This window comes from Balaenoptera ricei, chromosome 3, assembly GCF_028023285.1.
Source record: "Balaenoptera ricei isolate mBalRic1 chromosome 3, mBalRic1.hap2, whole genome shotgun sequence".
Taxonomy (NCBI): domain Eukaryota; kingdom Metazoa; phylum Chordata; class Mammalia; order Artiodactyla; family Balaenopteridae; genus Balaenoptera; species Balaenoptera ricei.
In genome coordinates this window covers 92,886,527-92,912,517 of record NC_082641.1, presented here as the reverse complement: position 1 = coordinate 92,912,517, position 25,991 = coordinate 92,886,527, and the positions used below count along the sequence as shown (strand labels likewise).

At 40.3% G+C, this 25,991-nt stretch overlaps 1 protein-coding gene across 3 annotated transcripts in view; it reads right to left on the bottom strand.

Annotated features, from left to right (window-relative positions):
- The window catches only part of EPB41L4A (erythrocyte membrane protein band 4.1 like 4A), a 263,842-nt gene that overhangs the window by 43,527 nt on the left and 194,324 nt on the right, over positions 1-25,991 (bottom strand). For all 3 annotated transcript variants that reach the window (XM_059916889.1, XM_059916886.1, XM_059916887.1), the window contains 3 exons: positions 24,979-25,100; positions 3,299-3,389; positions 712-795 (listed from right to left, as the gene is read on the bottom strand). In XM_059916889.1, the coding sequence (XP_059772872.1) occupies positions 712-795; positions 3,299-3,389; positions 24,979-25,100 (297 nt within the window). The remainder of the gene's footprint in view (positions 1-711; positions 796-3,298; positions 3,390-24,978; positions 25,101-25,991) is intronic.

Here is a 25,991-nt window from a genome sequence, read left to right as displayed (position 1 = left end):
ATCTGCACTTATGATGAACCTACCACATGCCGGGTGCTGCCTGAGCTGAGGGCTTTATATTCGTTATCTCAGCTTTTCTCCAGATCAACCCTAATCACCGAAGTACAATTATTAGGCCCATTTAACAGAAAAGAAAAAACAGAAATACAGAATGTTTAATTAAGCAGCCAAGTAAAGTAGCTAGGAAACAGGCAGAGCTAGAATCTGAACCACTGCGTGGTCAGACCTGGAACCACCGTAACTATATGGCCAGTAAGTTATGATGCAGGTCTGTTCCTGGTATGGTAGTTGTGAACAAAAGAAACTAAATATTTCTATATTTCTAGGAATAAAGGTCTACCAGAAGCACTATTCATGAGCTATAGTTTTCAACTCAAGTTTTTACAAGAACTATGAAATTGGGAAAATTACCATTAATGTGTCATTTTGCAAATTCTAATGACCACCAAGCCATCCTAATGCCCTTTCAGGCAGTTTCTTAGTATATACAAATTTTCCTTTCTGTCTTTCCGGGAGAAAGTTTCACGTTAGGACACATCCTGTTGACTTCTACTTCAGAAGTTCTCGGTCACACAGATTGAGGAATCTGACTGACTTGTCCACAGTTAGTCATCACCAGCCACAAAGCAGTTGGATTCCATTATTTAACAAGCTGCAATTGCTAACCCCTTTTATACTGTTCTCCTTTATAAAAACAATGATTCTCTTTACCTCTGGGGGCCATTTTCTTCCCACGGCGCATGAGATTTGCTTCTTTGGGTAACAGGGCTGTTTTCATTCTTTGCTTTCTTAAAGCTTCAATTAAAAAATAAAAAGAGTGTAGAAAGTAAATTAGCTAGAAAATAAAAGGAAATTAACTCACATACTTATTTCGCCAGTAAAATTATTTAACAAATGTTTTAAAATGTGTTTTTATTTATACCTGTGACTCATTCCAGAAAGAATATAAAGTGGCTACCTTAATTTAAAAAAATACTTGTTTCCAGCAGTACTTTGGGGGTCTCTTTTCCCCTTCTTTCTTTCTAGTTTTATTTCTTTATGTCAACCAAATGCCAAGTCATCAATTGTTAAGAACCTTTCTAAAGAGTCCACCTGCAGGATAGGAAAAAAGGGCACCAGCAAGCCAAGAAAAGAAGGCTGATTAGAAAAGAAAGTTGGGTATCTGGGCTCATGAAGCTGGCTCCCTCTTTTCAGCAGTGGTCAGAGACCACTGGCTTTGGCCTTGGGTCTGAATCTATGCAGGCCGGTCAGCTCTGGCCAGGTTCAGGCTACCCGAACTGACTTTCTCTGCCCCCAGCTTCTGCCATATCTTGGCTTCATCCTTCCAAATCAGAATGACTTTCAAATGCTATTTCCTGACCTAGTATTATCTTTCTGCCCTAAGAATGTAAATATAACTGAGTTGTTATTCAATCCCAACAAATTGTTTTAGAAACACATGGGAGACACAAGGAAAGGATTCATCAGAACTCTTCCGTCACCAGGGGAGGAGGGGAGGTGTGTCACCTCTCACTTCCCCGGGAGACTCCACTTCAGAAAAAGATAGATCTACTTAACTCTTAATCCACTTTTAACCCTGGCTTTTTGAGGAATCCTCTATTTAATAGTCCTGGAATATGGTCATAGCAGAGTTCTTTGTAACAGTCAAGAAAGAGGAGAGAGAAAATAACAAGGTTATTTCAAAAAATGAAAATAAACTTGTACTCTAGCATACTATATTCATAAAGGAATTAATACAACCTAAGCCTAAAAAATTAGATATTTGACAAAGGCACGTAACAGAGCATTAGTAGATAGTAGGTATGTTTTACTTATATATGAGCAATATATTATTCTTATAAAGGTTAAAAAATATTTGGAAGATCAAATTTCTAAAGTAAAACCTTACTTTTGAAATGAGGAAAAGTAATAAATATGGTAGATTTAATACAACAGTAGAGAGTTTGTGTTTAATAAATCAGAAAGAAAAGAGAAAAGGGAGATTGAGAAATGCAGCAGGGAGATGAAAGGGAAATTGAGAGAGCAGTGAAAGAATAATGAAAACCTGGGGGGCAAATTAATTGCATTCACTGCCTGAGCTATTTCTCATCTGGAGCTTGAGTGGGAAAATTTGGCGGCCCTTCAGGTATCAGTCCTATCGGCAAGAATGCAGTTACAGAGGGGATTGAACTCCTTCTGTACATTCTAAAAAGGCTTGGGATCTGAATTTCATGCAAGGTTACTGTTCTTATGTTGGACTTACCATAAGCATATCCTGTACATACAGATTAAGATGACTCACTAGCCACAGCCGTGAGGCTGACTAAGGGAAGCACAGTAAACGAAAGTGTAGGCAAAAGCAAAGAACTTGTCATTCCAAAAAGAAAACCTGTACAGGGAGCGCCCTATAACTAAACAAAACAAAATGATGGCAAAACCCTGGGGACACACTGCAACTCTGAGAACTTTCATAACTTAGAATTATTTTGCTGAGAAATCATAAACTATATCCCTCCAAGTAACAACAACCCAGTTGAATGAAAACACCAGTATTTACTAATGAAAGATGGAGTAGATGATCTAAGAAGTCTCTCAAGGTCACGTATTTCTGACTGCTTGGACTTCTCCATGATGCATGTGGAGCAATCTCTATTTAGGAAGTGAGCTGATGAAAGCTACTCATTGTATGTGTAACATCCTGTTCCATGAACATAATTCGAGATAGGAAAAAGTGATGCTGAAACAGCGCCTTAACAGAGAACAAGGCTGATCTTTCAGGGAAACAGTCCACGTAATATATTAAGAGAAGGTCTTTCCGCTGGGGGAGGCTGCTGGGAAAATTGGTGCAGAGGACCATGACAACTCTTTATACATATGCAATCACTGCCTTCTGAAACCCTGCGCCTCTAAATGCTATAAACCCTCTTTCTAGGGCCACAGTTCAATGCACCGCTGTAATGAACGCAGTACAATAAATGTGAATATGATCTACTTTACTTCCCAGGTCCCTCTGAGTTAGTCCATTATATCATGCCATTTAAAAAATCCCATGGAATTTTCACTTTGCTCAGAGAAGGCAGACCACACACTATCTCTGACTTCATCATGCTATGACAGCAGGAGCATTTCCTTCAAATGAGAGGGACATATCCTGATGTTTTATATTTCACTGGCATTTTAAAGTATTCTTTGGCCCACAGTTTTTTCATCAAAAGTACTAGTTAATTATCAGAGTGAAAAGATTCTTAACCTTGCCAACAGAAAAAAAGCATTTCTGTGACAGCATATAGTGGTGTGTCGTTTCAGTTAACTGACTGACCTTTTTATTGGTGAAGGTGCGATAATTTTAGTTGTTCCTTCATTTTCTCCATTTTCCATGTTTGCAGTTACCCGATTTATGCTGTCTGATCCTAGCAGCAAAGAGGGGAAAGAAATAGTGGCAAAGAAAAGAAAGGAGATAGTGGTCAGAAAAACACAAAGAAGCAAAAAAATATTTTAAAATGTAACTTTAGGGATGTCATGGCACATTGTATTGATAAATTTTAATTCCATATACACAATGAATTGCCCAATAAATCTGAGTTACTATTTTCTGAAATGTACTAAGCCCTCAACATAACAATGTCCAAAGGGGTCTAGGTTATGGCACCACTTTAAAATCGTACCTTTTGAGACTTTAAGAGTTAAAAAAGTCCCCACATCAACTGTTAAAATAAGAATCTAAGATATTTAGTACTATTATATTGGAATGTAAGCCATTCCAATCGGTCCTTGGTAACTACGTTGTGAAAAAGTTACTGTTTCTTGGCATGCCATGACAACCCTCATTCTCAATCAAACCTACCCAAAATATTTCGAACCTGAAAATATTCCAACTCATAATGCAAATGGCAAAACCAGAGTAATATAGATGTGAATTGTACCACTCACATAAAAAAAAGTTTTCAAATGTGTTTTTTAATGTAAATATCCCTTAAAGTCTAAAACTGACTTTTTAAAAAGCTGTTATTCCGCAGATTTGCATACACGCTAGATGAACCAGCAGAGGGAGCCCCCAGCAGACACAATGTTGGAAATCATGATCCAAATAAAGTGCAGCAGATGGGCCCATCCAGGAAGTCTGGATCCCATTCTTGGGAGGGAGGCAGATAAGCCTGCAGGGGTGAGATGTGCAGCACTGATGAGGAGTCTTCTTTTCTCTAGCGGCGTGCCCCTCACTCTGCAAGGTACAGGGGAAACCAGGGAGGGGATGTCCAAAGCCCTTGTTAAATTAACCATGTGGCAAGCAGGTGTGTCTTCCTCAGAAAGGCATCTTGTATGTCCACGGATCAGGTCCTTCAATCCAAAGAGTAATCACCCCTAACGGTTTTCGAGTCGTGAGGTGAGTTTGTAATACTAATAAGAGCTAATATTTACTGAGCACTTAACCATGTGTTGGGTGCTGTCCCAAGTACTTCCGGGTCTATTTACTCATATAATCCTCAAAATAATCCTCTAAGGTAGATACTAATATTATCACCATTTTTAAAGATAAGAAAAACAGGACTTTGCCAAGGTCCTACAGGTCATGAGTTGGGGGGAGGGGAGCAGCTTTAAAACCCAGCAGTCCGGCTCCTGAGTCTTAGCTCTAAGCCACCACAATACACAGCCTTCCATGACCACCTGCACCTCATCCTCAAAAATCAGTCTAAATTAAGGGTCCACTGGGAGAAACAGACTCTTTAGAAGATAAGTGAAAAGAATGTCCAATGAGGGGACTTCCCTGGTGGTCCTGTGGGTAGGACTCCGCGCTCCCAATGCAGGGGGCCCGGGTTCGATCCCTGGTCAGGGAACTAGATCCCGCATGCACGCTGCAACTAAGACCCGGCGCAGCCAAGATAAATATTAAAAAAAAAAAAAAAAAAGAATGTCCAGAATATTTAATAGCCAACTAAGAGAAGAATTCTCTCTCAAGGGCAACCAACACAGAAAGACAACAAGAGAAACAAGTGAGCACCCCAAAGTTGGCCATTCCCTCCAGAACACTTGGAGGCAGGTTTGGCCACTCATCAAGAATGATAAACATTAAGGCATACATCTTGAACACAGAAAGAAAACAGTGGTTTCAAATAAGAGCTCCAACAACTATTAATTACAAGGAATTTGACATGGATTCAATATCTGAATTTTTTTCCTATTTTGGAACCCTGAAATGAAAAGGCGAACCTGAAGATATGTGGCATTAAAGATACACTCATGTGGGAGCAACATTCAGAATCCAGGCATTAGAAGACAATAACATTGGGATCTACGGAAAATTTCACCAGGTATAATAAGTGGAACACAACCAACTCCCGTGAACAACCCCATGTGCTATCAGACATCAGAGTGGCCAGTCACTGTCTATTTTGCCATAACCCTTAATAAAAATCACCTAGGCAGATTCCAAAATTGCAGGTGCAGATTGGAGATGGAGCTGCTTCTCAAAAGTGGAATTCCATGTGGCATGGCCCTGGGACAGTGGCAGGAGGGATTAATTCATTTGTTCCCCAGACAGAATTACCCCAACATCAATATTTTTAATTGTTTTGAATACATGTTTTTAAAATGGGGTATTGTTTTCAGCAGGTATTACTAATTTATACTGCAAGGGACCTTCAGGTACCCAAGGCTATTTCCCAGGCTGGGGGGTATGGCAGGGGGCGGGGGGCACAGCAGGGAGACCAAAGCTCAAATGCCCAGTGGCAATAAGAGCAGTGGAAGAAGCACTGAGTGAAGGCGAGCATTACTGTTAACTGAATCCCTGCACAACTAGCTTGTGGATAGGCCTGGGTTTGCTCCAAGTCTCATCTCTTTAGACTGAGCAGTCTTTTCTGTTTTTTTGCTTGTTTATTTTTTAATTGGAGTGTAGTTGATTTACAATATTGTGTTACTTTCTGCTGTACAGCAAAGTGAATCAGTTATACATATACACATATCCACTCTTTCATTACAGAGTACTGAGTACAGTTCCCTGTGCTACAGAGTAGGTCCTTATTAGTTATCTATTTTATATATAGTAGTGTGTCTATGTCAATCCCAGTCTCCCAATTTACCCGTCCCTCCCTCTCCCGCCTGGTAACCATAATATTGTTGAGCAGTCTTAGTCTAACAACCTTGGGGAAAGTGAGGCTGCCTGATCACTTTCACCTGGTTTCCTTCCGAAGCTTCCAAAAACTTAAAAAACAGATAATAAACTGAGCACTATCTTAAAATAGAAAAATTTCAAACTATATATGCATACGTTTTTTCTTAAAGAAACCAACATTGGGTTATTCACAATATCTAAACCATAATTCTTGACATCAAACACTAGATCTATGATTTTCCCAAAGAATTTCAGGGAAAAAAATCACACACAAGCTCTCTCTCAGACACTCACAAACACCATAGCCAGGCTTCTTCAAAATAAACTGTTTGACTGACAAGACTATTTTACTAACATAAAATGGTATATATGTCAGTCATATAACTCTCATATACACATCATAACTAGATAGGGTAATACAATTTAATTTATGGTTCTTTTATATTCAAAACAGTGTACTACTAAACAAAAAGTCTGTTTATATGTATTTTCCTCCTCTATAGCTATGTGAATTGGACAAGCCTATGGTGTAAAAGCCTTACTAGGAAAACAGACTATACGGAGAAAAGCCACTTACAAGCCTTAACTCAATGGGAGCACTTCTGAAGTATCCATTCACATAATATTCATATCCTAACTATAAATTACTCTTTTCTATTCATGAACGTAGGGCTCTTAAAAAGCCCTAATTAGGCAATACTTATTAGCTTTATGTTACTAAATGCGCACTTAAAAGTAATAACTGTACTTTTTAAATTTTATTTTATTTTTTTTCCGGCTACGTTGGGTCTTCGTTGCTGTGCGCAGGCTAGTCTCTAGTTGCGGCAAGCGGGGGCCACCCTTCTTTGTGATGCGTGGGCTTCTCATTGTGGTGCGCGGGCTTCTCATTGTGGTGGCTTCTGTTGTTGCGGAGCACAGGCTCAAGGCGCATGGGCTTCAGTGGTTGCAGCACACGGGCTCAGTAGTTGTGGCACGCGGGCTCTAGAGCGCAGGCTCAGTAGTTGTGGTGCACAGGCTTAGTTGCTCTGCAGCATGTGGGATCTTCCCGGACCAGGGATCGAACCCGCATCAGCAGGCGTATTATTAACCACTGCGCCACTAGGGAAGTCCCATAGCTCCATTTTAAAGAGAAAAAGGAGAAGCCAAATATTAACTAAAATAATTAACTGATAACAATGGAATTTCAGGCATTGCTCCAGGAGAAATTTTGAGGCTGAAGAAATCGTTTTTCACCACTCCTTTTTCATTGTAAATTATAATGGACCACCAGAAAAGAATATAACATACATATATGAACAGTTTAACAAATTTATTATAAAGTGAAGAGTTACTTAACTACTACCCACGTCAAGATATAAAACATTAAGGGAAATTTTCCTACGCTACACAATCACTCCATTTGGTGTAACTCTTCCTTTCAGATAAGGCCAAACAGTTGTTTTCCATCTAAAATATCTAGAAACACAAATTATCATGTACATATTTCATAAAATATTTATAATATACATAATACAATTATTGAAATTTAAAATTATTAATGAAAGTGAATAAGCCCTCAAAATCTTAATAAAATGAAGGACATATCACTGTGCTCCGGTGATTGCCAGTACCGTGTCGTATACATGGTGAGTACTCAGTGAAGGTCTGTTATTACAGAGGATGTATTTCTGTTTCTACTCTTTTTTCCACTAGAAGGGAAAATTCAGGATAATGATATTATGTTTAAAATGTGTCAAAACCAAGACAAAAAAAAAAAACACATCTGGATGTGGCCGTATGGGAAATTCGGGAAGAGAGATGACATGTACCACATCCTACAAGCCTGGGCTACTTCTTAGAGCTTTAAAAGCAGCCTTCCACCATAGCATGCAATTCTTTTCTACTCTCTTAAATGAAAGTCGCAGATCACCTACAACAAAGGTCAGTTACTGACATATGGTTACTAAGGCTCCTAGGTTAATCTGTATTTTATTTCACATAAAATATCAACACTAGCAAGACCAGTTAGAATTAGAAGCATCCAGTTCACTTTCCATATTGTTCACACTAAAAAGACAAAGGACATGGGACTTCCCTGGCGGTCCGGTGGTTAAGACTCTGCGCTTTCACTGCAGGGGGCAAGGGAACATCCCTGGTGGGGGAACTAAGATCCCGCATGCTGCACGGCACGGCCCGGGCTGGGGAAGAGACAAAGGGCTTTATTCACGAGACTGGTCACATGTTAGAAGAATAAGTTTATCAGGAGACTGCTACAGTTTATTAAGGAGCCAAATCTAGCTCATGACCTGTGATCATTTTTGTCTCTGGACTGTTAGACACTACAGCTTAATACAGGCCCACACAATTCCCTACCAGTTAGGCAGCAGTGCAGTGCCAGTGTCCATAGCTCCATGGTCTTGTCTGTTAATTTTTTAACACCCTATATGCAAATGATTCCAGCCTGTGTGCACCGGACCACGACCAGGCTATTGTGTGGTTTGGGTCTGTTCACGATTGAGCGCCCTCATCGTAAGTGACCCTCGCCTTTGGTTCAAGAAGAGTGGCTGTCTGAAACAGAATCAACTTTCCCAGGATCTGTTTAGCTACTTGGTCTGGGGGCAATTCTTAAAAGTCAACCGGTGATATCAAGATTTCAAGATGTGGTGCTGAATCCACATGGATGTTCAGTTACAAAAACACTTTGCATTTAAATACTATTATGAGTCTCACAAAGTTCATAGCTCAGTTTTACACCTGTCAACCTTAGTTAAATGATTGATGTTATTTAAATGTTGCCATTGCTTTGAATTTACAGAGTGGGCATGGAGGACGAACGTGTGACATTAAAAGAAAAAATAGAGAATGCCTTCTTCTGTTAAATGGGGAGAAGAACAAATAGCCAATAAGTTAAGCTGCATTGTAATATATACATGATTTCATTTTTAAAACTCTCAAATATGATACATTTGTAAACTTTTAGGTTAAATTTCATCTCACTTTTTTGCATTTTCTTTTCTGATCTATATTTTTAAAAAACTGTATCTGATGCTTGAGACAAATAATCAGGACAGATTTTAACTATTCCCAACACAACAGATTATTAGGTTTCAGTAAAGACAATCTGATTTCATATTATCTGACCCAGAATGACTTATCAGAAGAAATGTGATATTCATGAATTAAGAATGAGCTAATAACTGGAAATTTAGCTCTAGTTTTCATACTGATAGTACAAAATCACTTTGCCTTGGTTTCACCAACTTTAGACTGGGTTCCTATGAAAAAAAAAATGGCAGATGGTAGAGCAACTTAGCAAAAATAAAACATATTTTTCTAACACCATGAATTACAGTCAAACAGTAAAATGACCAAGGAAACCTCACATATATTCATATATTTTTTTTCCTATCATCATGAAAGGTTTTATATTTGGCAGAACCGACACTCATTAAATTACGTAAAACACAATTAAATTTCAAAACACACGATTTGGAAAATAAAAGTGTTTCAGTGTCCAGTGGCTAATTTTTTAAAGTTCAAATGCCTGACATCAGCCCATTCATCCCAAAGAGGCAGCCAGACCCCTGCTTCTCTGTTTCTGTATTTGGAAGTCCCAAGGGTGATATTTAAACACAGTTACTTCTTTACCATAAACATACAGACTTTTAAGACACTGATTTTGCTACATGTCAACTGCAAGATCAAACAAGGCATTCTGCTAGAAAGCTGTAGGGTGGATTATAAAGAGTGGGTGAGGATGAGAAAGATGCTAGGGAAGTATGTCTATGCACGAAAGATCCCTTCCCTGGTTGGTCTGCTTCCAATTTCTTCTTCTCTGACGCAGCACTCTCCTGGATCCCTCTGCTTTCCTCATGACCAAAACGGTCAACGTGGGGGCATGAGATGAAGGCACTTCATCCTCTGCCCGAGCTACAGAGGCACACACACTGAGAGGTGGTCACAAACACACTTCCTTGCAGGTCAGAAGGCCAGGTTCAAAACCAAGAAAGGCCCTTCTCAGCATCTGTTTACTCCCTCAGGCCCTCAGGGTAGAACGAAAGGGCTGTACCAACTGAAGAACTTGTGATCTACACCTGCGTATGCTTGAGGGGCTGCCAGATGCACTAACAGCAGAGGGGAGCCCGTCTTTCCTTTCAGCCCTCCTAGGCCCAATGCCAACACCTCTCTGTGAATGGTTGGCTGGAAGCAAGAAGCATGGCAAATCTCTTAGATATCAAGTTTTTTCTTCCTGTCATAGGAGGACACAGTTTGAGGGAAGAAAACGGAATAAATGCTCACATCCTATCCTGGTACTCTCTTGCACTCCCCCCAGCCTACCACCCACAACCCCCATAAGCGACACAGTTTAGAGCAACATACAACAAACCTTCTCCAGCCATCTTTTCTCAAGCCCCCCATTTATGCTCACTTGGTCTAGGGCAGGTGGACAGTTCCACAGCTGACCTAAAGTTGCTTCTGTTCCAGAGGAGTGCGCTAGGCCACTGCTCTAGAGGTTTTATTTGATGTAATTACAGTAATATATAAAGTATATACAAATGTAAAATACGTATAATTGTGTGTAAAGATCACTTTAAAAAGGCTTATTTGACTCAGGCAAAATTGAGAAAATTTTTGTTTTTTTCTGCTTCCATATTTGAGTTCATATCTAGGAGGCCTTAACTCAGTATTCTTTAAGCTTTTTACACAAGTACTCACTAAAAGAATTTGGAAAATGATGTACCTCAGTGCATGTTTGTAAGATGATATCTAACATTTTGCATCAAAAGTTTAAATAGTACCAAAGGATGCCATGTGCAGCATACAGTAAATATTGACATTTTAAAAGGTAACTGTTTCCAATCTCTATGTTCATAGAGAACAGTCTGGTGGTTGTCAAGGGGGAAGGAGCTGGGGGAGGGATGGAGTGGGAGGTTGGTTAGCAGGTGTAAGCTTTATATATAGGAGGGATAAACAGCAAGGTCCTACTGTACAGCACAGAGAACTACATATAATATCCTATAAAAAACCATAATGGAAAAGAATATAAAAAATAATATATATTTATATATATATATATGTATGACTGAATCACCTTGCTGTATAGCAGAAATTAACACAACATTGTAAATCAACTATAGTTCAATAAAAATATTAAAACTGAAAAAAAAATCAATTAATTAAATGTAACCGTTTCATGACTTTCTTGAATATAACCAGTGTAATAAAATACCATAGAAATTTGATACCCAGTCATTCATTTTAAAAATACATGAAATGAGTTTAGCATTTGGAAATTTCATAGCATGTTTCTCTTGTAGTTGCAATTCAATTCCATCTCCTCTGCAAAAATGTATCCCAAAGTAATATGTTTCATACCTGAAAGTTTTTATTCATCACTCTTACTTCTGTGACAAAAAAAATAGAAATAAAGTAAAAGTTTTATTTCCCATGACCATAAAGCTCTACATAGTAAAAATTTTTTCTGAACCAAGTTATCATTACAATTATTAACAGCATATTATTAGCACACCATATGAATGCTGATAAATAATTATTAAATATAAAAAGTAAGTTTTTATTGAAAAGTAATTCTTAGTGAGATAAACAGGGTAGTTTTGTTTTCCCAATGATTACATGGATCTACCCACTCAAGAATATTATTTTGTGCTAAAATGAAACAGTTTAGCAACAATTCTGCTCTTATTTTTATTTGGAAAGATTTTCAATGCTGAGAAACCCTGTTCACATTAAGTAGAGATATATATTATTCTGTTAAGTATTCTGCTATAAAGATATCACCAGTGTCCCAAAGAACTTCTAAGAGTTACATGTAGACCTATAACTCTACAAGTAGTGATATATCATCTAAAATTATTTCGAATTTTCTATCAGGTGGCAAATCAGTTGGGTCCTCCACCAATTTTGCTGAAAGTCAAAATGAGAAAATGACATGCAAGGATGTGTCACTTGACAATTCAGGTCATTTTACTTTCCCAACACCAACCCAGGAGGTTTAACATTTAAAGACAAAGCAGTATAACAGATTCTGAATGGGAAAAACATCTGCTTTTCTTTTGGAAAATGGGAAAACGTCCATTGGGAAGGGGCAAGCCTACTATCACAGGCAGACTGCTTTGAGGAAAGAGAATCTGGAAATTGATTCTATCAAAACTGCCTGGGCCCACATAACCCTTTGGAAGCCCTCTTGTATCTCCTCCCCACCAGGGGCTGCACACTCAGTTCGAAATCTTCTGTCCTAATCCACCCGTCCTTCAAAATCCACTTCCTTCACAACAGCATCAAGGATTACACATTTAGCCATACGCAAACTATCCTCCTGGACACTTACAACTCTTTCTGTGCTCCAATCCACGACACCTGACACGTGTGCCCGTATTTCAGTTTCTACCTCTTCAGTCTGACAAAGTGGTTAAGCATACAAGTCATACAAACCCAAATATGTTTCTCAGCTCTGCCAATTTACCCACTGTGTGATCTTGGACAAGTTATTAAACCTCTTTGGGTCTCAGTTTTCTCATCTGTAGAATGGAGGTATCACCAATTCCTTATACGGTGGATATGAGGATTACATTAGGTAATTTCTAGAAAGCGTTTACACAGTGCTTGGCATTTAGCAAGTGCTAAATAACTGCTGTATTCTTTTTATATGATGAAGTGTCTCTAGATCAGGGGCCAAGTTTTATTCATTTCCCATGTTCCATGGAATAGGGTCTGCACTGGGTGTTTTTTCCAGCACCATCAAGTAATTCTTCAATTCTCAGCAGACACTGACTGGGTATCCTGCAATTCAGCTCTATCCTGACACTATCTACCTGGTAGTGTCAGATCCCACAGCTTAAAGGCTCAGCCCCACAAGACCGCCCTCACTTTAGATACCTGTTACAAGTCCAGGTTGCCACCTGTGCTTCTGACCAACAGGCTATAGATCAGAGGTTCCCAAGACCCCCTCCTAAGATTCAATTCATTTGTTACATCAGCTAACAGAACTCAGACAATCAGTTACTTACTAGATTGCTGGTTTATTATATATAAAAGGATGTAACTCAGAAACAGCCAGACGAAGAGATGCACAGCAAGGTACATGGAAAGGCGCACAGAACTTCCATGCTGTAAGCACGCCACTCTTTCCACATCTAGATCTACGCGTTCAACAACCCCTCAGAACCCCATCCTTTCTAGGTGTTTATTACAAAAAAAAACCTAGGCATGATTGATGAAATCAATTACATAGGCATGATTGATGAAATTACTGGCCATTGGTGATTGATTCAACCTCCAGTGCTTCTCCCCTCCCCAGAAATCAAGGAGTGGAACTGAAGTTTCCAACCCTCTATTCGCGTTTAGTTTCCCTGGCAACAAGCGCCCCCTCCCTGTTTGGGGCTTTCCAGAAGTCATCTCATTACCATAAACTCAGGTGTGGTTAAAAGGGGCTTGTTATGAATAACAAAAGATGCTCCTTTCACCTTTAGGGTTCTTACCACTTAGGAAATTCCAAGTGTTTTAGGAGCTCTGTGCCAGAAATGGGGATGAAGGCCAAATGATTATTTATTATTATTTTTTTAATGTCCTTATTGGAGTATAATTGCCTTACATTGTTGTGTTAGTTACTGCTGTATAACAAAGTGAATCAGCTATACATATACATATATCCCCATATCTCCTCCCTCTTGCATCTCCCTCCCACCCTCCCTATCCCACCCCTCTAGGTGGTCACAAAGCACCAAGCTGATCTCCCTGTGCTATGTGGCTGCTTCCCACTAGCTATCGGTTTTACATTTGGTAGTGTATATATGTCCAAGCCACTCTCTCACTTCGTCCCAGCTTACCCTTCACCCTCCCCATGTCCTCAAGTCCATTCTCTATGTCCGTGTCTTTATTCCTGTCCTGCCCCTAGGTTCTTCAGAACCCACTTTTTTTTTTAGATTCCATATATATGTGTTAGCATATGGTATTTGTTTTTCTCTTTCTCACTTACTTCACTCTGTACGACAGACTCTAGGTCCATCCACCTCACTACAAATAACTCAATTTCGTTTCTTTTTATGGCTAAGTAATATTCCATTGTATATATGTGCCACATCTTCTTTATCCATTCATCTGTTGAGGGACACTTAGGTTGTTTCCATGTCCTGGCTATTGTAAATAGTGCTGCAATGAACATTGTGGTACATGACTTTCTGAATTATGGTTTTCTCAGGGTATATGCCCAGTAGTGGGATTGCTGGGTCATATGGTAGTTCTATTTTTAGTTTTTTAAGGAACCTCCATACTGTTCTCCATAGTGGCTGTATCAATTTACATTCCCACCAACAGTGCAAGAGGGTTCCCTTTTCTCCACACCCTCTCCAGCATTTATTGTTTGTAGATTTTTTGATGATGGCCATTCTGACTGGTATGAGGAGATACCTCATTGCAGTTTTGATTTGCATTTCTCTAATGATTAGTGATGTTGAGCATCCTTTCATGTGTTTGTTGGCAATCTGTATATCTTCCTTGGAGAGATGTCTACTTAGGTCTTCTGCCCATTTTTGGATTGGGTTGTTTTGTTTTTTTTGATATTGAGCTGCATGAGCTGCTTGTATATTTTGGAGATTAATCCTTTGTCAGTTGCTTCATTTGCAAATATTTTCTCCCATTCTGAGGGTTGTCTTTTGGTCTTGTTTATGGTTTCCTTTGCTGTGCAAAAGCTTTTAGGTTTCACTAGGTCCCACTTGTTTATTTTTGTTTTTATTCCCATTTCTCTAGGAGGTGGGTGGGTCAAAAAGGATCTTGCTGTGATTTATGTCATAGAGTGTTCTACCTATGTTTTCCTCTAAGAGTTTTAGAGTATCTGGCCTTACATTTAGGTCTTTAATCCATCTGGAGTTTATTTTTGTGTATGGTGTTAGGAAGTGTTCTAATTTCATCAAATGATTATTTATTATTAATTACAACATTACAGGTCTTATGCCAAAGAAGCACTCAATAAATTCTTGTTGAATGAGAAGGTAAAGGGGATAAAAAGTGTCATTTATGGTAACTCACTAAAGCTATGGTATTTAACTGGAATATACAATACGCCTTTAGCCTTGCTTGCTTTTTTAATTTTGATAGCTATGCGTGGAATGCTAAACACTCCCAGAAAGAGTGGAATCATTAACTTTTTAGAGAAAATCTAACCAGCTTGCCATATATTAAGACATTTTTTACAGAATGAAAATAAACATCAGCTTCAAGGCAGAGTAGAAAAGGGTGTCAACAAAGGAAGACAGCCTTGAACAAACCATACACCCGACTCTGTGACCTAACCTAATGCTCCTTGCAATTAACACGGTTACTGCCATTTCCCCTCTTTCATGGGTAAAATGTCCCAAAGATCTTAAATATTTTCTTAAAAAAATGACTTGATATAATATCAGACTGACTTGCTGCTCCTCTATAAATGCATTCTCTTCAAGAGTATCTGCTGAAATAAGCAGATCTAGTGAAGTAAAGGAATCACACAATAGTGGGAAAACCAGAGGATGTATACTTATTTTCAAATCACCTTTCACTTTTTTTGTTTTCCATGTACTTTCCAAGGATGTGCCTTAATATTCCAAAGACCTGGGTTCAAACCCTGCTGCTGCTCTTACTATCTGTGTAATTTTGAATAAGTATTCAATGTTTCTGAGCTACTGTTTCCTCATGTGTAAGATGAGGATACCACCCACCTTCCCACAGGTTTACCAAAAGAATTGCTTCACTTTATGGACAATGAGATGAAAGCTCAACATGTTGAATGATGTGTTACAAGTCACAGCCGAGTTAGACCAGGAATTCAAGTCTACTCAAATCAGGGACATGTTTTGTTTTGTTTTTTTCCTGCCACCGTACCACATGCCTTCTCAACGCAAAGGCTTACATAATCAGTCGCTGGAGTTCTTAGGGTGAAGAGAAAGTGAGGTCACAGATCTGGACCACACCTCAGTTGATTACCTAATTCTGACTTATCAGGTTTGAAGGAGGACAGTCATAATCACACTCTTTCGAAAACAAAGTTAACACTCTCCTAAATTTTCTAGAAATCCTCTCCAAAACTACCCACATAACAACTCTTGGTCAGAATGCCTTGTTCCAATTCCCTTGTATGACAATTTTCACTAATCTCTTCCCTTCCTGTCTTCAGCTGACCTAGGGAAGACAAACATGCAAACACTTCACAATACCCATCGAGTGCCCAATAGGTGTGAGAGCTATTACGTCACTGTCTTTTTCCAGACATTCCTCACAGTGCCTAGTGATTCTCATCCAGATACCCTCCAGGTTCCAGAACTTGCTACACTTGCAAATCATTTCACCTCTCTGGGCTTCAGTTTCCTTGCCTACAACACAAAGCGATTGTCCTCTACTTCATCTAATCCAAGGACTGTGGGTCCTACATGAGTCTTCCTCCTTTGAAACAAAGCATGCTCTGACTTGAGGATCTACAGTGCAATCTCCTACACTTTAAGGCCTACGTTTAAATGTACAGATATGAAAATGTCTTATGCCCTTTGCCTTGAAGACTTGAGCTGTATCTGTAACAGCACAGTAGAAATCCTAACATTTGAATTTGTATGATCTGTCTCGTATCATTCTATTACTTTTTCCATAAATTATGATGCACGCTTCCTAGAATAATATCAGTGTCCTCATCTGGAAACTTGAATGGACATTTGAAATCATCTTGTGAACTTAAGGCATTCATGACAAGTATCTGAAGGGCTTTTTTTTAAAGTACAACATGGTAAAAACACAAATGCTATTAAAGAATACAGAGGGGCTTCCCTGGTGGCGCAGTGGTTGAGAGTCTGCCTGCCAGTGCAGGGGACACGGGTTCGAGCCCTGGTCTGGGAGGATCCCACATGCCGCAGAGCAACTAGGCCCGTGAGCCACAATTGCTGAGCCTGCGCGTCTGGGGCCTGTGCCCCGCAACAAGAGAGGCCGCGGTAGTGAGAGGCCCGCACACCGCGATGAGGAGTGGCCCCCGCTTGCCACAGCTGGAGAGGGCCCTCGCACAGAAACGGAGACCCAACTCAGCCATGAATAAATAGATAAATAAATAAAATTAAAAAAAAAAAGAAAAAGAATACAGAGTAAAAATAAATCTCTCTCCCACTCCTGATTTCTGATTTTTTTTAATTGTATTTTTATGTAATGGGAGCGTATTACATGCTGCTGGCCCCCACCCCTGGCTTTTTTTTTTTTTTTCTTGCTTATACTATCTCTTGGAGATCATTCCATATCAACACAAATTATCACATTCTTTTTTGTTCCTCCTCTCCACATTGCAGACTCTAAGTGACCTGGGATCATATTCTAGCTCTGGGGCCCTGGGCAAGTCCTTGCCTCTGTCTTCTCACCTGTTACACTGAGAGTCACAGCACCTTCTAAAAGAAATTAGGGAGCTACTATCTGCATGTGCCTAGTACAGCACCGGGCATGCAGTGAGGCTCAATGACTGTTGGTCATTAACATTCCTCTGCCTTGTGGAGCTCCTCAGGGGATCTGACCTTTCAAGGCAGACGTGGTGGGACTATAGAATCGGACCAACACAACGTCAAATCCTGCCCTCAGATTTCTTCTAAGAGACACATGGTATTTCCTAGGGGTACAGATCTATTATTTTATTAGGCCAGTTCCCTACTAATGGACATTTAGGTAGTTTCCAGTCTCTGTGATGACAAACACAGCAACAGCCCTGCTCATACTGCAGAAGTGAGGTTGCTGATCTAACAGCTTATTGAGGTTGGGACTTGACTTATGAAATCACAGATCCACAGCCCCAGCTTCTGTTTACTCCTCATTCAACAACTCTGCTTCCCTCCCCAAGCCCTTTCAGCTTGGCCCTTTGTCTTCTGTTTCCATTGCCTGCCTGACATGAAAAGTGGACTTGGATAGGCCTAGTACCTGATTACCTCAAATAGGGAAAACCACCTTACACAGAAGATGAAATGATCAACTATGTGAACTTTAAAACCAGCATACAATCTCATCATTATTATGGATTCACTGTAACGCGTTTGTTATTCCCAATTCATAGCCATAGACTATCCCAGTGGTGCTGGAGCGCCTGGAGAGTGGTGAGCATGGAGTGGGGGTAAAAATAAGGTGAGAAAAATGATTACTCTGGGAAGTAGGAACAGGGTAAGTAGGACGATCCCCAACTCTGGGCTCCCAATACTGCCTGACAACAGCTGCCCTCGTGTACCCAGAGATCTTCAGGCACGCAGGAAAGAAGAAACCTACACACAGGGGGCCCTTTGACTTGTCCACTTCCCTCATACTTGTTTATACCCAATCTTCTAGAATAAATCAGGGGTAACTGATGTCTTTCCAAAGCCCATTCACTGCACTTGAATGACTCTCTCCACCCATCAATCTCAAAAGACCACACCTCCCTCATATAATTATATTATCCTTTGCATGTGAAGTTGATGCTATATGGTAAACATAATTCAAAGACTGTCAGGTGGACTCACAGGCTGGTCCACACTATGTATAGAAAGACTCCTTTTGATTTAGGAGAAAGAAACTAAAGTGTGCCAAGCCCCTCCACGTTCTTGACACGATGCTGTGCCCAATGCAGACACCAACCCACATGACAACAACCAGTGAGGCAGGAGGTAATACCCCCACTGGACCCACAAAGAAACTGAGGCTCAGCCTGCTTAAGTGACTTCATCACATTGCACAGTTAGTACAGGGATGACTGAGGCTGAACCCAGATTTATCAGATGTAGCTCAGTCTGATATGCCAGTCTCTACTCACATAGCTTGCCTTCTGTCTGTGTTTAAAAAAAAAAAAATTTTTTTTAATCTATTTTTGATCGCCACAAGCCAAGCTGGGTTTCTGCTGACCTCATGTCTGACACAACGTGCCAACCAGAGCAAGCGCTCAATAAGTGATTATTACTCTCTTGACATTACTATGTCTCAGCAGCCCAGAGCTTTACACTACATCAAATTGATGAAACTGTACTTCGCTATATCAAAGCATTTCTCCGTCTCTCCTGCTTTGGGCTACACCCAGCTCAGGTCACCAGTAAATGTCAGTCAGGTACCCACATGTGAATCATTTGCTAGGGGGTTCAGACCTGTGTGGCACCATCATCCCCTAGAGTTGGCCAACCGACCTACCAACTACAAAGTGTTCCTGCTGGGAGTCATGGAGCGTAGAACCTGATCCAGTGACCTCCACAGGGGATGCCGCAGAAACCCATAGAGACCCCAGGACAGGTGGACTGGCCATTCATACCAGCTCTGTCAATCAGAGGTTCTCAAGAGGCAGCCCTCAAGCCATACTGGGCCCTTAGGAATGTTTGATTTAGCACACAGAGACTTTCTTCAAACTGAAATCAATTGCCAAAACTTAAAATTCTGGAAAGTTTCCATAAATATCTAAATTTCGTGCTTCCCTTAAGACAGTGGAAGATTGACAACACTGGGTCCTCTCTCTTGCACAGAAACACTGGCTTGGCCTGAGCGGTAGCTCTCTGCTTCCAGACCAGGCACAAACCATCCTCACTCACAAGTTCATTTTCAGGATCCCTCGGGCATTGTGTCTGCAGCGTCTTCCACAGATGCAGAGTGGGAATGCCAAAATGTCACCCGAACCGGCTTTTCAGTTGTCTGAAGACTACACTGCAACTATTTATTTCTCTGTTCATCAGTACGATATGCTTAAGAACTCAAAATGCTGCATCAGACAATCACAGCATTGTTTATCCACTGTAAATGGTTTCACCCATTACTTTTCTTACAGCTCATTATGGATTATAGCTAAACATTCTGTCTTTCCTGTCTTTACATTCTGTCTTTACTGCTGTCTTCTTACAGCAAAAACTCTTTTCTGACAGGAACCCACCTACGTGAGCTGCCAAGAGCTTGTCAGAGAAAGGGCTGTACAAAACATGCACTTTTCCTTCCTGCCATCTCGCCTCCTGCTTTACCCGCAAGCTCCTCTGCCGAGCAGATTTGCAGGAATGCTCTGGCTGCCTGCCCTGGCGCTGAACTCCTCTGGGGTGGCGGGGCGGGGGGGGTGGGGCAGAAGGCAGGCTGGGCGCAGGGCTCCTGACTCCGGAATGCACTTCCTCATAGAGGTGCCAAGGTCTAATCTTGGTGGATTCTAAACACAATGGCTTTTGAGCTACCAGGGCATTTATTATTCCTGACGGAGAAATGAAAACACAGGCTTTTTAAATCTGCAGAGAACTGAGATGCAGGTTAAGGGCAGTGGTCATCAAGTTTGACTGAATTACTTTAACTTCAGAAGAAATAAAATAACGTCTTCTAAAGTTACAGGTCATGTAGTATACATTAATGATATAAACTAACAAAAAGCTAAAGTCTCCTTTCTATCACAACTTGTTTTTTAGTATCTATAAATGTTCAATGAGAGGTGAGAATTTATGCCAATGACTCTTGGAACTGTAGTTCTAAAGTTTTATTTTAGAGAGCCTACCAGAATTCAATTTATGAAAATTCATAGCTGGCCTCATTAGAGTTTTTTTTTTTTTTTTTAATCTATCTTCTTTTTAAACCACAACTCCATTTTTGCCAAACGCAGTACAATCTAATAAACTTTTTCTATGTTTTAAAATAAGCTTTCTACCATTTTAATTGTCAAAATTTTCAAATAAAAATTTAAGTAATTGTGGCAGGAATATTTAGTAAGGTAATACTTTTGCTTCTCTTTGGTCAATAAAAAATAATTAGAAAAAAAAAAAAAAAAAACTCCTGTTTTGAGCTATTGTTCCTTTCCTGCCCAGCCACCCATGAACGAATCTCAGGACCAGGGAGCTTTGGAGCAAGGAGGCTACTCTGGAGCTGAGAGTGTGGGAATCAGAAGTGACAGGGCTGCAGGAGCTGCCTGGAGTGGCAGAAAAGGCTTGGTGGGAAGGAGATGGAGGCTTGAGGGCTACAGCAACCTAGGGACCTACAGGCCACTCCCTCACATCATCCTCCCCTCCACCACCCGCCACAGCAGAGCCTTAAAGGTGCAGGCTTGACCCTAAGCACAGGAGGCTCCCGGGCTTACCAATAACCCCTCCCCTCTCATACTCACAGTGGCCCAGATTCACACAGAATTGCCCTGCTTCATGGGACCCGCTGGGTGGGATAAGGAGCACAGAGTGACTGATTGCCCTCTTCAAGTGTTCCACTCCAAGTCTGAACCCCACCATGACCTTAGAGACTGGGTCTCTCTACCAGCTGGGTTCAACTGAGGCTCAAAGCAGAGAGTACATTTGAATTAGAGGAAAAAGAATATGTAACATTCAGGGACTTCCCTGGTGGCACAATGGTTAAGAATCCACCTCCCAATGCAGGGGGCACGGGTTTGACCCCTGGTCGGGGAACTAGATCCCACATGCATGCTGCAACTAAGAGTTTGCATGCCACAACTAATGAGCCCGTGAGCTGCAACTAAGGAGCCCTCCTGCCGCAACTGAGACCCAGCACAACCAAAAATAAATAAATAAATTAAATTAAATTAAAAAAAGAATATGTAACATTCAAATAAACATAGAACATTATCCCTGCCCCCAGAGCATTCTTCATATGTGCATGACAGCAACTGAAATAACTCTGCACCATAGGCATTGCTAAATGGTCCTTCCCCACCCAGGACAATCATGCTGTCAAGGGCAGGGTCATCTCTGGGTCCCCAGAACACATCACAGTTTTCTGGAACACAGGCTTGAAAAGTAATTCAAAATCAAAGTGAAATGTACACACAGCCAGTCTCAGTTTTTAAACACAGCACTGTATGATCCTCTTTTTTGAGTAAAAATTATAAAAATATATCATTGTTTAAAATACATACAACAAATCAGCATGAATACTTAGAGATATCACTACAAAAATATTCACTTTAGTTACATTTATATTTTTCAAATTTTGAAACAGCTTAAATATCCAAAAACTAACCACTGGTTGAATAAATTATGTCACATCAATGCATCTATGCAGCAGAAAATTATTTGGACATTCAAATGGTGCTATGTAAGAACACTTAAAATTTGTTAGAACATATTCATGATATATTATTAAATAAAAAGGTAAATAAAAACACTGCTATATCATTTTTGCAGAAAAGATATGCAAACGACCAGAAGGCTATATAAAATAGTGTTAGCACTAAGAGAATGGAACTGAATATGAAAGATATTCTTTTTGCAGGGGAGGGGGAGTTCTGAGGTTCCTCAATTTCCTAAAGCAAGGATGTATGTTTATAATAGTAAAAGCATAACATGTGCCGCATTTTTTAAAAGATTCTCAGCCTGATGCTGAGAGGCTGTCCTCGAGCACTCCAGGCTGTGCCTTAGCCACCTCCCACTTCCTCAGCCTCCACCCTAGAGGGAGAGTGTTTTAATACAACACTAGTGGGGAGGGGAGACGGACGCCAGGGCTCAGTACAGTTCCAGGCTACTCTGTGAAAACTGCATTTGGCTGGATCTACATAAGCCAGGAGAGAAACAAAAACAAAACCCCTTGTCCCTAAATAAATCAGCTTCTGGAATTTCGGCTTCCAAGGAGAGACAGACAGACAGACAGACAGACAGACACAATGTTACAGAGGCAGATATTTTTCTAAGAGCACAGGAGGAGAGAAGAAAAGGAACAACCTGAGCAGGTCTGTGTAAAAAGCACGTGTGATTCCAGCATCTCAAGTGGAATGAAATGTTGATTTGACGCGAGGAATGCTTTTGAAATTCTTGGTTGGTCTCAGAATAATTTCATGAGGCCTGGTGTTTAAGAAATAGCAAAGGATCTGAAAGTTTGCTTATCAACTATACCACGTTGCACTTGATCCAAATGGGATTTAAGACTGATCATATTCAAAGATAATCACAAAATATTAAGATAAAGATATTAAATATTAAAGCTAGAATTTCTGTCCTAAGCCACCTGCTTATTATGTAATCTTGGCCAAATTACCTTTATAATCTTAGTTTCCTCATCAGCTAAATAGGGATAATGATATTACTTATGTGGCAGGTAACCCATTGCAAAATTAAATCATGTCTTATTTTTGCCACTGTAGAACCATCAGAAAGAATTTAATTTCCTCTCAGCCCAGTGAGAGGAGGGGACCTACAATCAGATTTAATTTCACTTTAGAAACTGTAAGTCAGGTGACATTCCCACAGCCAGCAGCGGTGGAGCAAACTCAAAACACGTTCCTCATAGGCTTGTCATGAGGGTTAAATGAAACAACAGCTGTCATAATGCTTTGCCAACTGTCATGCGATGTTCAGATGTTATTTTTTTAATTAGTTATTTATTTTATACATATTAGTATATATATGTCAATCCCAATCTCCCAATTCATCTCACCACCACCCCCCAGATGTTAATTATTGTTATTAAAAATTCCATTCTCTTCATACAATATGGCAGAAAGAGCCAGGAGATCTGGCCTCTCGTCCCAGCCCCACCCCTTTCTAGCTACTGGGACTATGTCTTCCTCATCTGTAAAATGGGAACGTAGTGTCTGCCTTGCCCTACCTCACAGGATTACTGTGAGGCTCAAGTGAAATAATATATGTGAAAAGCCCGTGGAGAGTGTTAGACAAGGCTGATCTGTAAGCAAGCCACAAACCAAAGTCGGTAAGATCACTTTAGAGTAAAATTCCGTGAGCTCTGAACACTGAACATGGATTGAAACTGACTGATGAGGTGGTTTATTAAAGAAGTGGTGTGCATTAAAAACAAAAAACCTGAATAACCCAAATGTCCATCAAGAGTAGAATGGGGCTTCCCTGGTGGCGCAGTGGTTGAGAATCTGCCTGCCAATGCAGGGGACACGGGTTCGAGCCCTGGTCTGGGAAGATCCCACATGCCACGGAGCAACTAAGCCCGTGAGCCACAACTACTGAGCCTACGCATCTGGAGCCTGTGCTCCGCAACAAGAGAGGCCCGCGCACTGCGATGAAGAGTGGCCCCTGCTCGCCGCAACTAGAGAAAGCCCTCACACAGAAACGAAGACCCAACACAGCCAAAAATAATAAATAAATAAAAATAAATAAATTTAAATTTAAAAAAAAGAGTAGAATGGATAAGAAGCTGTCATACAATAGAAAACTCACTGCAAGAAAAATGAATGCACTTTAGTATATATTACATATAACAATGATAGAAGCAAGACACAAAGGAACACACCCCTTGATTCAATTATATAATGTTTTAAAAATAGGCAAAACAAACTACTTTGTTCAGAGAAGTCTACATAAGTAGTAAAATTATAGTGAAAAGTAAAGAAATAATTATCACACAGTCAGATAGAGGTTTTCACTGGTTGGGGGGAGAGGAGAAGGTGAGGATGTGACCAAGCAAACAGCAGGGACTTCAGGGGCTGCAGGCTATGTTAAATTGTGCGTGTGTGCATGTGCACGCCCGTGTAAAAATTTATATATGTATATAAACACACATACACTTATGTGTATGTGCACAGGTATATACTATGTATACTTTATGCACTTTATTATAGTTCACAATAAAAGAAAGACCAACGATAACAAAAAACTAAATTCTTTACAGACTGTTATGTCAACGGTATTTTTTTTTTTAAGACTTTTGCCAAAGACTTTGTTTCGATTCCAATCTCAGCTGCACCAAACTAAGAAATTACGCAGTTGAGATTTTACTTAATCCCTTCAAAAAAGAATTAAGTGTAGGCATTAAGCAGGCTATGGTGATTCAACTTGCTTACCTGCCTGCTTATTAATAATTTCTGATTGCGTGGACATTTTCTGGGTCAAATTAAAAATTCTAGTGTTAACAATTAAAAACCTCCAGGGCTACAGTCACCACTTAAGTGTATGTTACACCAGGAGCCTAAAAGGAAACACAAGGTTACAATGAGGAGTTGGGGGCGCTCTGTGACTTACCTGCTGGCTGTGTTGGTGCTATTCTCTTAGGGTAAGTCTTGCTTCGACTTCTTGCCACATTCTGATCTGGCCGGGGAAGTTGAATAGAAAGATCTCGACTCATTTGTAACGCTGTCCTGCCACTTGAAAAAACAACATTTTGAGTAACACAGGTAAAACCACACAGTCACAAAATTACACCACAGCTCATGGAGAATATCTGCAATGTATGGAGAGAAGAAAAAACACAGATTCACACAGGTTATAAGTATATAGGGCCTTCAACTGATTCTCACTGCAATGTTAACCAAGGAAGTAATAAACTCTAATAGGAAAGATTTAGGTGAGACAGAAGCGCCAACTGAAGAATGTCGCTCGCCATCTGGTTCTACAAGAATGAAGTCACTAGCCACTAAAGTCGCTGACCTTCAACACACTCTGAAAGGAGGTCAGGACAGAGATCAGGAATGAGGCTGGGAAAAAGTGGCCAAACAGGCCTTCAGATAGTTAGGTGTCTTCAGGAGAAAATTGTATGAACCCAGTTTCTTGCATCTTCTCATACTTAGAAAAGCGCTAAAAGCATTAATGGAGACATCTGCTCCTCATGACGAGCAGCAACCTTCTACAGAGGTGTGGGCTGGACTGCACGCATTCCCCTAGGAGCAGCTCCTCAGAGCTGAGAGGCTCTCTCTCGGCCTCTAGTCCTCAGTAAGCCCCAGATAAGACAACTCACAGCTCTCACGTTGCGCTTTTTTCCCTCAGCCGACACAAGGAAGATCTTTCAGAGGGAGAACCAGGAAAGAAAGGATTTATTAAAGGAGGAGCTAGGTTTTGATTTAAGTAGAACGATAGGCTAGAAATAGAGGCTGCTGATGGTCTTCCAGCTCTACAACTAAATCGTAAAGAAATTGTGTTGGGCTAAACTACAGAAGGCAATGATTCTACGTGAATCAACACATCCCCGTGCTGTACTTATAAGGCAAGTCATAGAGCCTCCCCAATTGGACCACTTAGTGTGATTTCACTCTGAACCC